Source organism: Papilio polytes, unplaced genomic scaffold (genome assembly GCF_000836215.1).
Source record: "Papilio polytes unplaced genomic scaffold, Ppol_1.0 DF824002.1, whole genome shotgun sequence".
Classification (NCBI taxonomy): domain Eukaryota; kingdom Metazoa; phylum Arthropoda; class Insecta; order Lepidoptera; family Papilionidae; genus Papilio; species Papilio polytes.
The window spans coordinates 280234-294750 of record NW_013525202.1 but is presented as its reverse complement, the minus strand read 5'-3'; the positions used below and the strand labels follow the sequence as shown (position 1 = coordinate 294750).

General features: G+C 36.2%; 2 protein-coding genes across 2 annotated transcripts; one reads left to right on the top strand and one right to left on the bottom strand.

Annotated features, from left to right (window-relative positions):
• Positions 1-738: 738 nt before the first annotated feature.
• LOC106101261 lies at positions 739-3726 on the bottom strand. The gene is made up of 5 exons (XM_013280426.1): positions 3578-3726; positions 3415-3503; positions 2979-3100; positions 1470-1546; positions 739-897 (listed from the first exon to the last, which is right to left on the bottom strand). Exons 1-5 carry the CDS (start codon positions 3660-3662, stop codon positions 758-760), a joined length of 513 nt encoding a protein of 170 aa, XP_013135880.1. The 5' UTR covers positions 3663-3726; the 3' UTR covers positions 739-757.
• Positions 3727-4256: 530 nt separating this feature from the next.
• On the top strand, positions 4257-14094 carry LOC106101230 (segment polarity protein dishevelled homolog DVL-3). Its single transcript, XM_013280388.1, has 8 exons — positions 4257-5230; positions 6621-6792; positions 7338-7496; positions 8685-8830; positions 9980-10131; positions 11738-11839; positions 13072-13154; positions 13924-14094. The coding sequence occupies exons 1-8, from the start codon at positions 4346-4348 to the stop codon at positions 14076-14078; spliced, it is 1854 nt and encodes a 617-aa protein (XP_013135842.1). The 5' UTR covers positions 4257-4345; the 3' UTR covers positions 14079-14094.
• The last annotated feature ends 423 nt before the right edge of the window (positions 14095-14517 follow it).

The window sequence follows — 14517 nt, the reverse complement described above, 5'->3', positions numbered from 1 at the left end:
ATTTGTAACATTAGGAAACATCCCCATTCTAGTATTGATTATAGTGTAGAGAATTTAGCGATGACAGAAATAATAGCGAAATCCAATTCGATTACGTACAGCTGTTGTAGTAATAAACATTTATTTACTCTCATTATTTGTTATGGTCATTATTAATTTGAGAAAACAGTGTTTTTTTTTTAATTCATAAGTCATAACTATAAATCTATCGATTCCAACTTATATAAGAATAAAAATCGAAAATCGAGAAGATTTATGATTTCACACAACCCATCCCTACTAAATTATCAAACTAATCTTATTTAAACTATAGACCCATTTTAACAGGATTTTTTTTATAACATAAGGCGGCAAACGAGCAAGGGGCCACCTGAATCCGCCAAAATGGCGAAGCGACCGCTGCATATAGACATCCGCAAATGCAGATGCGTTGCCTACCCTTATCCGACGGAGGAGACGCACATAAAGAGGATATTTCCCCTTCCTATGTATCTCCTCCACTGTCAAATCCACTTCCCCTTCCCATCCTCTCCTTATGAGAAAAGATTGGTAAGGAGTAAGGGACTTAAATTAGGCCTCCGGCACCACACTCATCAGACGAAACACGGAATTACTTCCACTTCACGCCTGTCTGTGGTCGTGGTATTACTGGGGGCGTGCCGGCCCATTCGCGCTAAGATGTTAAAGCGGGCACTACCACTGATTTTGACTAGAAGATAGCTGATGTATTTAAGAATAGGCTTTTCTTACTTGAAAATTATTTATTAGGTATAAAATTCTCCTTATCCGCCACAGGCCAGTCTTGAGTCGTGCTCTGTATAAGAGACCAGAGAGTCTCGCTGTCTCCATTCTCTATCTCAAACGGCTGTAAAAGTCTTCGAAATTCGTTTTTCATATCTGATTATATGCTAAAGAAATCTTGTGGAAAATTGATTTATTTACTATATATACCCGTAGAATTTCATTAGTTTTATAAAAACTATTTGAACTACAGTAGAACCTTAATAAGTTAAAGTCTAGAGGAAACACAAGATGCTTTAAGTTACAGACGTTTTAAGTTATCAAGGGTGTATGTTTTTTTTTATAATATAAGGTGGCAAAGAAGCGGCCACCTGAATCCACCGAAATGTAAAGCGACCGCTGCACATAAACATCCGCAATTGCAACGCTGCCTACCCTTCATTGACGGAGGAGACGCACTTAAAGAGGATATTTCCCCTTCCTATGCGTCTCCTCCACCGTCAAATCGACTTTTCCTTCCCATCTTTTCCTCTTAAGAAAAGAGTGGAAAGGGAAGGGACTAAAATTAGGTCGCCAGCACCACACTCATTAGACAAAACGCGGAATTGCTTCCACTTCACGCCTGTTTTCTGTGTGGTATTACACCGGGCGTGCCGGCCCATTCGTGCGAAGATGTTAAAGCGGGCACTACCACTTTTTAGATTTTTAAGTATAATGCAAAAGGATACATCCCTTAGCTACATTTGTTGGTGCAGAGAAATCAAATCTTATCCCCGTTAGTTCCTTGGCCACTTGTATTGTCTCTCTGAAACATATAAAATACCAAGGACCTATCTCACCAAATTGTAAATTGTCTGATAAGGCACATAAGGTCATTTATTAAACTAGCTGTTGCTTGCGACTTCACCTACATATAATTAAACTATGTTACTGACAGATGACCTTTCTAGCGGTGAAGGAATATTTAAAATTGTCCCAGTAGTTTTTGAGTTATTACAATACATACAGAAATACAAATATTTCCGCTTTAGATTATTATATACTAGCTTTCGCTCGCGACTTAGTCCGAGTGGAATTAAAAAAAAAAACTAAACTTGCTTATGTGTTCTTCCAGACTATCCTCTACATCCTTACTAAATTTTAGCAAAATCAGTTCAGCCGTTTAGGCTACAAACTCTAACAAACTATTATCCATCCATCCATCCATCTAAACTTTCGCATGTTTTTTTATATGAGAAGGGGGCAAACGAGCGACAGGAACACAAAGGTGGTCAACGACGCCCATGGTCATCCGCAATGCATCTGTAGTTTCTTCTCATCTTTTGATTTATAATATTAGTGTGGTATATATGAGGGAGGAGGAGGGTATATATACGAGCGTCGGTGGCTCAGTGGTTTGAACACTTGACTTGTAATCTACAGGTCTTAGGTTCGAATCCCGCCATGTACCAATGTGATTTTCGATTTTTCGAATTTTCATATGTAAATAATTTACCCGACGTTCTTACGGTGAAGGAAAACATCGTGATGCAACCTGCACATATTGGCGAAGAAATTCAAAGATATGTGTGAAGTCAACCAACCCGCACTTGGCCAGCGTGGTTGACTATGGCCTAATCACCCTAACTTAGGGTAGGCTCCGAGCTCGGTGGGGACTTATAGTGAGCTGGTGATGATGATGGTGATGATATATGAGGGTACCTTAATATAATGTACAGTTAGTAATATGAATAATAAATCAGTCCAGTACCAACCGCCGTTTTGATAACACACCTACATTGCAATTAGTATGAAGTATGATATATAAAAATTGCTTTATTTAATTTGAATCCTAGGCTAGGTAATGTCTTGTGACACTAGGCCTCTTCCAGCTCTTTCTATACTTCTATTGTAGGTAAAAGGAATTGGTTAGTTATCCCTACAGGGATAAACCGGTTTGGGGGAATTATGTTTGTTAGCATGGTATGGACATGTTATGCGACAAGACAATGGGGACATAAACCAGAAAGTGTTAAGAATGAATGTGGATGGCTACAAAGGAAGAGGAAGTCCTAAGAAAGTATGGATGGATTGTGTGAAAGAGGATATGTTTAAGAAAGGAGTGAATTCAGATATGACGGCTGATAGAGACGTATGGAGCAGCACGTACTGTGCCGACCCGAAGGGATAAGGGCAAGTTGGTGTTGGGAGAATTAGGTTTATACTTAATAAGGTTTGTACTTATAAATAATACTCACTTATCATTATCTAGCCTGTTTTTATCACTTTCTGCAATAGTTAGAGAATCAAAGTTGCCGCAGACTCTATCGAGGTCACTCCCGCGACGATTCAACTCGGCTAGCTGCCGCGTCAATTCTGACTAGAATATAAAACTATTCATGCAGTAAAACTATTTAAACTATATAAGAGGCTGTTGCGTGCGTCTTCGTCCGCGTGAAAATAAAAATATAGCCAGGTTACTCACAGATATTACCTTTCTAATGGTGAAAGAATTTTTAAAATCAGTCCAGTAGTTTTTGAGTTATTTCAATACATACAAAAATACAAATCTTTCCCCTTGGCTTTATAAATATTTCTTTCTTAACGAAATCTCTTTGTAATCAATAGCCACTGAGTGTGTGACACTTAATATAGTTTTAAATACGAAATGTAAGTTAATTACTTAGTACTCACATTCAATTTAATTTCTTGTGCAAATTTACTGTCTAGTTCATTTTTCTTTTTGCATGCCTTTATTTGTTCTCGTTGTTTAGTTATTTTATCTGAAAACAGGTAAATAATCGAACATTTTATTGTAGTTTAATGAAAACATTGCAAAGAATGTAAAATTTTTTACCGTCAAGTAAGTCGCGGAATTCGTTTATTTCATTAGTTATTTGTGAATACCATGGCTGATCTTTTATGTGAGTTGATAAAGCCATTTTAAAATAGTTATTTCAAAAAAATTCAAGAAAACAATACTTTTTGAAGTTTCAAAAACTTTTAAATAACAAAAAGTCGGTACAAACGCTGTGTTGCCAATGTGTCAGGATAGGTCCAATATTCAAATTATTTTGTTTAGAAATAGAGTTTAGACTACAAAAAAATATTTTTAAAGTTATTCCCAGGAACTTTAAAAGCCGAATCTACTATCTAAAAAGACATTATTACAGATATTTTAAGAAAGTAAAATTCTTTTGTTTCATTAACGCCAATTAATTTAGAAATAAAAAAGGAAATTTACAAAACTGGCAACTGGAAAAACCACCCGGTATAGATACAAAATTTGTAAACCTTTGATTGTTAAACAGATCCAAAATTTTTTGCAAAGCAGGAAATGTTCAATCATTTTTTTAAATAAAGCTAGAAAATACTAAAAAGATGATTTGTTGTATTAAAAGTGGAAAATAAGATATGCCATAATATGTAAAACTGATTAACACACTATCTAAAATTATCTTCCATCTATGCAAAAGTTCTAGATTTATTCGAGGACATAAATCTCTCGATAGCAGCGCCGCGTATTGACAGATAAGGGCATCTTGTTTATCGCCATTTTTGTGATGGCGGCCGATATTTATAGATCCTAAGGGTGTTGTTAGTTTTCCATAATAAATGTTTTAAAATGGAGGAGACGAAAGTTATTTACTACATAGACGATGAGGAGACGCCTTATTTAGTTAAAATACCGATATCGCCGGAGAAAGTGACTTTACTAGACTTTAAAAATCAATTGAATAGGCCTAACTATAAATTCTTTTTCAAATCGATGGACGATGATTTTGGTGTAGTGAAAGAGGAAATTATCGATGATAGTGCACATCTGCCGTGTTTTAACGGTCGTGTGGTGTCGTGGCTGGTGTCTGCGGAGGGATCTAACCCTTCGGACGGTGCTTCGCAATGTACGGACAGTAATGCTGGGAAGGGAAAGCCTAATCCTCACGGAGCACCAACTGTACCCTTAACAAGAGATACCTGTACAGACACGGATAGTACTATCAGTTCTCGTCCTGGACACCGGGCATCTTGTGATAAATATAAATACAGAGGCTTGAGAATCAACGGCCATTCCAAGTATGGCAATCACGGACTTGAATACGAAACAGCTTCCGTTCTCAGTTCTGATTTGGATTCTACGAGCCTCTTCGACAGTCAATCGGAGATAACAACGACTACTGGTAGACATACAAACGCGTCTGTGGACAGAGCGCTCACAGAATGTAGCAGTGTATCACATTTACAAGTCAGTTCTCGTAAGCGTCCGCAAAGAAGACGAAAACGACCTCAAGTTATGTCAAGAACGTCTTCATATTCATCAATAACAGATTCCACGATGTCTATGCATATAATAACGGTGACTTTGAACATGGATACAGTGAATTTCCTTGGGATATCGATTGTGGGGCAATCGAATAAGGGTGGCGATGGAGGGATATATGTAGGCAGTATAATGAAAGGTGGTGCGGTAGCTCTGGACGGACGGATAGAGCCGGGAGATATGATACTACAGGTTTGTTATTTAATTTCATCATTAACCTGTTTTTGACCGACTTCCCAAAAGAAGGAGGTACTCAATTTGTCTGTATGTTTTTTTATGTGAGTAACGGCAAAATTCTGCCGTTAGTGGACCGATTTTGATAATTCATTTTTTATCCGAAAGGTAATGCTTGCAGGTGGGTCCCATTTTTTTGTTTAATTTTTGGAGTCTAAGACTATGACGTAGTTAAATAGTTTAGGACAAAATTTCGGGTCATTTTTGCTTTCTTTGCTTATTGTCCTACAAAGGGTTGGTACAGTATGTGCTGTTTTTATATATTTCTCTATTGGCCATCATATTTGAATCCACTCCCTTAAGCAAATTCTCTGTCACATAATCCATTCATACTTTTTTTGGTCTTCCTCTAATTTTGTAGCCTCTAACATAGAATTTTAACATTATCTGTTTTATCTATACTATTCTATACTCTATAATAATGTTATAAAGAGGAAAGATTTATATTTTTGTATTTATTCAGATAACTCAAAAACTACTGGGTCAATTCCACAAATTCTTTCACCATCAGAAAGGTCTGTAATTTATCTGTGAATATAGGCTATGTTACTCAAATTCATGCAGTCTAAGTCGCAGGCAACAGCTAGTAGTTGTATATATTCACTTAAGTTATAACTACACAAGATGGTAAGACTACATCTATACCAAATTTCATCAAGATCTGTAATGCCATTTAAGCTACAAACTCTAACAAACATCCATCTAAACTTTCACATTTATAATATTACTAGTTTTGCCCACAACCCTGTATGTTATTAAAAAATAATAAAAGTGAATAGCCTATGTGTTTGTTTTGCATTTATAATATTACTAGCTTTCGCCCGCGACTCCGTCCGCGTGGATTAAAATAAAACAAAAGTGAGTAGCCTATGTGTTCTTTCAGACTATTCTCTACATCTATGCCAAATTTCATCGAGATCTGTTCAGCCGTTTAGGCTACAAACGCTAACAAACATCCATCCATCTAAACTTTCGCATTTATAATATTAGTAAGATAGTTAGAGTTGATAACATATTTTACTGTTCTCTCTTTTGTTTTATTTCAAATTATTACAGTTTGTTATTATCCAAGTTAATATTAAAAACATCTTATCTTATTTTACTTCTTACTAATATTATAAATGTGAAATTATAGATGGATGGATGAATGTTTGTTATAGTTTGTAGCCTAAACTGCTGAATGGATCTCAATGAAATTTGGCATAGATGTAGAGGATAGTCTGGAAGAACACATAGACTACTTGCTTTTGTTTTTAATTAATTCCACAAGGACAGAGTCGCGGGCGAAAGCTAGTAAAGCGATATGATTGGATTAGATTTTCAATAATTTTTTTTAATATAATTCCAGGTGAATGATGTAAACTTTGAAGATATGACGAATGATGAAGCGGTGAGGGTTCTCCGGGAGGTGGTTCAGAAACCAGGCCCCATTAAGCTGGTGGTGGCGAAGTGCTGGGACCCTAACCCTAAGGGATACTTCACTATACCAAGAACTGAACCAGTCAGACCTATAGATCCAGGTAAGGAAATGTAGACTCAAAGGCCCAGCCTTTAAAGCCTCTTTTCTGTGGTTTTTAGTCGTTGTGGTTGTCTGTAGATGTCAAAGTATCAAACTATTTCACTGTACCTTGAACACCGTACATTTATGTGAATGTACGGTCAGAAATTGGCAGTGTCCTACCTTAAAAACAATTGTTTGAACATTTTGAAACTAGATGCGGGATCAAAAGAACGCAGCTTGTAAATGTGTCTTTTTTTACATAATATAAGATGACAAACGAGCAAGCGACCAAAATGGCGAAGCGACCGCTGCCCAGACATCCGCAATTGCAGATGCGTTGCCTTATTGACGGAGGGGGAGACGCACAATAAAATGATATTTCCCCTTCCTATGCGTCTCTACCATCTAATTCACTTTCCCTCCCATCCTTAAATGGTGCTGACTAAGTTATTTGTAAAAGATGGTTTTTGTCTTGTTGGTGTAAGGCAAATTGTCTCTAAAGTGGAACACTGCAGATTTCCGCAACAGTACATTGCTTTAATCTAAGAAATATGCTATTTCCAGGTGCATGGGTGGCTCACACCGCAGCGCTAAGGGAGGCATACCCGCCGCCGCCTGGTGGGGCCCCGGGTTCCGATGCTGGGTCTTTGCCCCCTGAGCCTCCGCTGTCTGTCAGCATGGACATGTCTTTAGTTGTCAGAGCTATGTTACGCCCTGAGAGTGGTAAGTTAGTAATCTGTACTTATATACTTAGGGCCTGTCCCACTACTGGCTGATAGAGGTTCAGATAGCTTAAATGACGTCCACAAAATCCGATATTTCCATTACATATTTTACACCTTGGGTTGTTAGACAATTTACAATTTACTGGGACAGGCGCTTAATATTATAAAATAACTCAAAAACTACTGGGGCGCCTTTAAAAGTTCTTTCACCACTAAAAAGGTAATTTTTAACTAGCTATAGCTCGCGACTTCGCCCTCGTGAAATTAAAAAATACAGCCTATGTTACTCACAGATAGATTACCTTTCTAACGATGAAAGAATTTTTAAAATTGTCCCAGTAGTTTTTGAGTTATTTCACATATAAAAATACAAATCATTATTTATAACATTAGTATGGATATCCTTTTTAATTAGTTATTTGTAACAGTATTCATCGTATTTATTTATTTATTAAGATAAACCAACAGGACAAAAATTATAATTATATTGTAGGGACTAAAGCATTTACATAAATACACCACCTATTGTAATAACAATGTTCTTTACCTGTATTTATATTGTTGGATGAAGCCAGAGGCCCAATTTTAATCCCTTTCCCGTCCCACCTTTTTCTATTAAGACGGTGGAAGACGCATAGGAAGGGGAATATCCTATTTATGTGCGTCTCCGTCAATGAAGGGAAGGCAACGCTGCAATTGCGGATGTTTATGGGCAGTCGCTTCGTCAATTTGGCGGATTTAGGTGGCCGCTTACTCCTTCCTTATCTTTTAACAGTGGTAGAGCCCGCTTTAACATCTTTGCACGAATGGGCCGGCTCGCCCCCAGTAATACCACGTCCACACAGAAAACAGGCGTGAAGTGGAAGTAACTCCGCGTTACGTCTGATGAGTGTGGTGCCGGAGGCCCAATTTTAGTCCCTTATCCTTTCCACCCTTTTCTTAAAAGGAAAGGATGGGAGAAAAAAGTGGATTGGACGGTGAAGGAGATGCATAGGAAGGGGAAATGTCCTCTTTATGTGCGTCTCCTCCTCCGTCAATAAGGGTAGGCAACGCATCTACAATAGGGGATGTTTATGTGCAGCGGTCGCTTTTCATTTCGGTGGATTCAGGCCGCTTGCGAGTTTGCCACCTCGTATTATAAAAAAAAACATAGCATATAGTAAGTCAATTATATTGTATTTCGAAGGTCTGGAGATCAGAGACCGTATGTGGTTGAAGATAACCATCCCGAATGCTTTCATCGGAGCTGATGTGGTGGACTGGATCCTGCAGCATGTGGCTGGTATCGCTGACCGCAGGGATGCAAGGAAATATGCCTCGCATATGCTTAAGGTATGTAAAAATAGCCTTATATAGATATCTTGACTGTTTATTACAAATACAAATGCAAATATTTTACTAGTTGTTGCCCGCGACTTCGTCCACGCAATATTAAGATAAAAAAAATACGAACAATGGTAAATAAAAAAATTATGTATCTCTGATTTTCAACTATTCAGTTAATAAATATTATTTATTTATTTATTTTTATTTATTTATTAAGATAAACCAACAGGACAAAATTATAACACATACATTTTTACACAATACAATAAGTAACATGCAGATAATTTGTCCTGATTATAGGTTATTTGAAAAAAAACAGTATCCCACGGGAACTGTAACTATTTCCGGGATAAAAAGTAGCCTATGATATGCGGGTCTATGTCAGCTACCCTCCAGTGAAACTCCGATCGAAATCAGAACAAACGCGGCTTACAAACAGACAGACAAAATTTGTTTAAATGCGATTTTCGTTATAAGCAACTCCAATACGTCATCTTCCCTAAATTCGGAATTTTTTTTTGATATTATAAACAGACACTTCATTTTTATTATATGTGTATGGTAGACTAGCTTTCGCCCGCGACTCAGTCCGCATGGAATTAAAAGCAACAAAAGTGAATAGCCTATGTGTTCTTCCAGGCTATTATCTACATCTATGCCAAATTTCATTGAGATCCGTTCAGTCGTTTAGGCTACAAACTCTAACAAACATCCATTTAAACTTTCACATCATACTAATATTATAAATGCGAAAGTTTAGATTTTAGTTTGTTAGCGTTTGTATCCTAAACAGCTGAATGAATCTCCATGAAATTTGGCATAGGTTTAAAGCATAGTCTGGAAGAACACATAGGCTACTTTTTATCCCGGGAATAGTTACGGTTCTGGGATTCATTAATTTAGTGTTTTAATGTTTACTCGATCATTATGCAACGGTTCAACATATCTTATTGAAAGGCACAATAAAACAAAGTCTGGAGTACACATGGAATAAGGTTCATCCCCGAGAAATGTCCGGTTCCCGGATATATAGCTTTTTGTTATTTATATAGTTCGTATGTTTTCTAATACTACGGGGATAAAGTCGCGGGCAACAGCTATTTGGAGGACAAAAACCTGTTGCATTTCAAGTAAAGATGATATAATTATTTTCAGGCCGGTTTCATTCGTCACACAGTGAATAAAATAACGTTCTCAGAGCAATGTTATTACGTAGCTGGGGAACTGTGTGCGGATATGGCAGCTTTGAGACTAAGAGATAATGAAAGTGTAGCCGGGGATACACTGGCACCGCTACCTAATCCTAAGTAAGTAACTTTAGAGCGTTTACTGAGACTTGGAAAATACTGTTACAGATAAATAGGGAATATGTGTTTAACTTGTTACCGACAGCGCAAAAATACAAAACACTTATTATAAAACAAACATATCTTTATTGAAAAGTTATTTACACAAAAAAATATACAAGAAACTTAAAACTCGAAACTATATCACATTCTTGATTTCTTCTTTTTATATATATTCTTTTATAAACGATTATTGCCTTGGCCAGTATGCAACCTCTTTGGCTGTATACATACTGCTTGTCAGCCAAAGAGGTTGTATTTTGCACTCAACAATATGCATGTATTTTTTTTAAACGATTCTACTTGTTATAAAATAACCACAAAAAATTTGACGAGAAAAATAAAATAAAACCACGATCATTTTCGAGCGACTAAAACGTGACCGGAGTTGTCATGAGACAATTGACGTCAATTGTCTTATTTCATTCATAACAAAGTTTCTCAAGGTCAAAAATCGATTCATTTTTATTATTCCTGGTACAAATAAGTGGTAATTAATAATTCTATCCATTATTTTTTATTTTAAAGTTGGTTTTGATATCGTGTTTACAGTAAAATACTTCAAGAGTGTATTTCTATATAAAGTAACGTAAATGAACTGTGTATTGTCAACAAGCGACGCCATATTAGATAAGCCACTTGCTTCTACCAATAGTGTGCGTTTTAGAACTTAGCGAGGGAATTTGAAAAAAGACACTTTTTAATGATTAAATTTTGCCACTAAATCAAATTATATTTAAAAAAATCTTTGCAGGAATGTTTTTATAGTAATAAAGTATACTTAAAAAAAGTTTGGTACAATTTGGCGTCATGCATATTGCCTTTCTAATAAAGCTTTTAATTTTCTAATTTCTAACAAGTTAAGTTAGAAAAGTGCCAATAGCCTAATGGTTTGGGATACGGACTTGAGATCTTGAGGTCGAGGGTTCGAATCCCGCTACGACTATTGTCGTGAACAATATCCTAGCACAGGTCTAGAGCTTAGTTGGAATGGTTAAAGGAAATATTAGTAAATTAACAAAAATCTACTAATATTTTTACACAAAAAAAATTTAAATTGACCCAGTTTTTGCGTTGTTAAAATAACTTAAAAACTGGGTATATTGAAATGTACAAAAATGCAAATGTTTTCTCTTTATAATATTGTTAGCTTACGCTCACTACTTTTGAAGGTTTTTCCAATTTTTTTTACCCCTTTTAATGATAACTGGATGTTCCCGTGCGACTTCATCCGCTTGAAATTATAAAATTATATTTTATTGTTTACATTTGTCACATTATTAATAGCAAATGTCAAAATGACATGACATGACAAACCTTGACAACCTTGCTTCCTTGATGTTGGCAGCAACTTATGATCTCTTTCCCACATTAGGGTTTTTATCCAAAATATTTACTCCCTAAGTTTAATGGTGTGAAAACATATAGCCTAAAGCGTAAGTGTAGGGCTTTTTATTAACGAAAAAAATATTCAAAAATATGCTGTAATTGCTGACATCTTAGGCAACAATGTGTGTGTTTACGCTTTATTATAATAGTATAAACCTAGTGTTTGTTTGTCCGTCAGTATGATGGGGCCGGGGTATATGCCGTACGCAGGCTCCTATGGATATCAACCAATACCGTTCAAATATACCTCCTGCGTTACAAGTGAACATACGATATATGGGTAAGTGACGTTTATGATTTCTGCTACGTTTTTACCGCGACTCCGTCCGCGTGGAATAAAAAAACAAAAGTGTCTGTTCTTTCAGATTATCTACATTTGTACTAAATTTAATTAAAATCGGTTCAGCAGTTTAAGCTACAATATAGTTTGTCTAAATAAGATAGATTAGTTTGATAAATGACGCATATGAAGTGTCAAGCAATTTGTATGAAAAATGCCGCACTTAGACAGGTATCGTAGTGACGAAACACGCAGCGAACTATTATGAACTATCGATATTCGGTTTAAATAATTATCGAACTCAACTAAAATTATTATTTTCTTATTAACTAATTTAGAGGACAATTCTATTATTGATTATAGTGTAGAGAAAATTCTCTAAATAGCGATGACAGAAATAATAGCGAAATCCAATTCGATTACGTACGGCTGTAGTAGTAATAAACATTTATTTACTCTTATTAATTTGAGAAAACAGTGTTTTTTTTAATTCATAAGTTATAACTATAAATCTATCGATTCCAACTTCTATAAGAATAAAAATGGAAAATCGATAAGATTCATGATTTTACACAACCCATCCCTACTAAATTTGAAGTGAATTTTCAAACTAATCTAAACTATTTAGGCACACTATAACAAATATACATCTAAACCAGAGTTTCCCAAACTTCTTTGTGTTTTAGACCCCTTGTTATGCTTTTCCGTGTTGTGTAGACCCCCTACTTATCTGATATTGATCTTCTGTATATTTCTAACTTGTAGTGGTTTAGTGTTAAAATATAAGTAAATACAAAGTTAATTTATACATAATTTAATTTATATTAAAACTACTGAAAATAAATAATGTACAGTAGAACCTCGATAAGTTAAAGTTCAAGGGAAACACAAAATATTTTAAGTTATAGAGGTTTTAAGTTATCAAGGGTCTATGTTATAGAGGTTTTGGGCTCTGGGATGGGAAGATAATATTTTTTGAAGTTAGAGAGGTTTTTAAGTTACTTAGGTTTTAATTATCCAGGTTAGACTGTATATGTTTTGATATTATAAGATAGTATGATGTAAGTAAAGAGGCACTATTAGTGTATGTGTTGATATCCACTATTGTGGACCCCCATTTTCATAGACCCCCTAATTTTTTCGCTGAATAGACCCCATGCAGGTTGTTATAGACCCCTAGGGGTCGATACCACTTTGGGAATCACTGATCTAAACTTTCGCATTTATATTAGTTACAACCGCGAGGAGAGTGTCTTATCTGGCAGCGGGGGCTCCAGCGCGGGCTCCGACCATCTCACAGCTAAAGAACATACAGGTTAGTGAATGGCTCCTATGGAAAATGTTGTAAGTCAATTTTTTTTTGTAATTTTATAACTATTTCGAAATAAAATGCATTAGAAATTAGACTATCATGCATTTTTGGTCCCAAAAAAGAAGGTTAAAATAAATAATTGTAATTTTTTACTAGGTGACGAACCTATGACGTCTGGTCGAAATTAAAAAAATAAGTACTTGTTAAAATAGTCTAAATTGATTTACATGGTGTTAAAACTTCAACGATTTATAATATTAGTAATATTTAAATACGAGCTTTCGCCCGCGACTTCGTCTGCGTGGTATTAAAAAAATAAAAGTGAGTAGCCTGTTTGCTTCCAGACTATTCTCTACTATGCCAAATTTCTTCAAACTCCGTCGTGAAGTTTAGGCTACAAACTGTAACATCTGTCCATCTAAACTTTTGTAATAGTTAGATTTAGAGTCAGTCCTACTAAATTCTTAAATTGCTAACAATTCTACGTTTAAAATGTGATGGAAATATCAGATTTTGTTATCTGTCAGTGTCTTCGTTAAGCTATCTGAGCCAGTGGTGGGATAGGCCCTTAGTGTCAGTCTTACCAAATTCTTAAATTGAGAACAATCTGACATGTAAAATGTGATGGAAATATCGGATTTTGTTGTCTGACAGACATCATTAAGCTATCTTAGTCTCTATCAGGCAGTAGTGGGACAGGCACTAAGTATAAGTACAGATTACTTACCACTCTCAGGGCGTAACATAGCTCTAAGTTTACCCCCGTGTGTAGGTCGTGAAGGTGAGGTGAAGTCCACGTCCAGTGGTTCAGGGGCGTCAGTGGTGGCGGAGGGGGGCGCGGGCGGTGCGGCGGGCGCGGGGGGCACGCGCCGCTCGCACTCCAGCGGCAGCGACCGCGCCACCGACAGACCTGTGCTCTTCCTATAACGGTATGTAGCACATACATACATACATACATACATACATACATACATACATACATACATACATACATACATACATACATACATCCATACATACATACATACATACATACATACATACATCCATACATACATACATACATACATCCATACATACATACATACATACATACATCAGCTCACTAAGAGCCTAACCTAAAAACTTTCGAAAACTCGTTTATAATAACGATTATTTTTTGAAATTTTTTAACAATTTTTTAACATGTACTTATTGTTAAGAACAAAATTAGTACCGTGCTGTAGAATTGGCGCAACACTATTATCGACGTAAACGTCACGTCCCTAGCTGACAACTGTCAATGTCACTAGAAGGATGGATTTTGGCGCGCAACCTGGGCCGACGAGAAGTGTTGCTCTGAGTTTAAAGTGACAGTATGAATAAA

Coding starts and splice junctions, on each gene's coding strand:
- LOC106101261 (XM_013280426.1), bottom strand. CDS start 3,662: ATGGCTTTATCAACTCACATAAAAGATCAGCCATGGTATTCACAAATA. Junction 3,101..3,414: donor CACAAGAAATTAAATTGAAT/GTGAGTACTAAG, acceptor TTTATATTCTAG/TCAGAATTGACGCGGCAGCT. Junction 1,547..2,978: donor AACAGGCTAGATAATGATAA/GTGAGTATTATT, acceptor TATATGTTTCAG/AGAGACAATACAAGTGGCCA.
- LOC106101230 (XM_013280388.1), top strand. CDS start 4,346: ATGGAGGAGACGAAAGTTATTTACTACATAGACGATGAGGAGACGCCT. Junction 5,231..6,620: donor CGGGAGATATGATACTACAG/GTTTGTTATTTA, acceptor ATATAATTCCAG/GTGAATGATGTAAACTTTGA. Junction 11,840..13,071: donor AGTGAACATACGATATATGG/GTAAGTGACGTT, acceptor CATTTATATTAG/TTACAACCGCGAGGAGAGTG.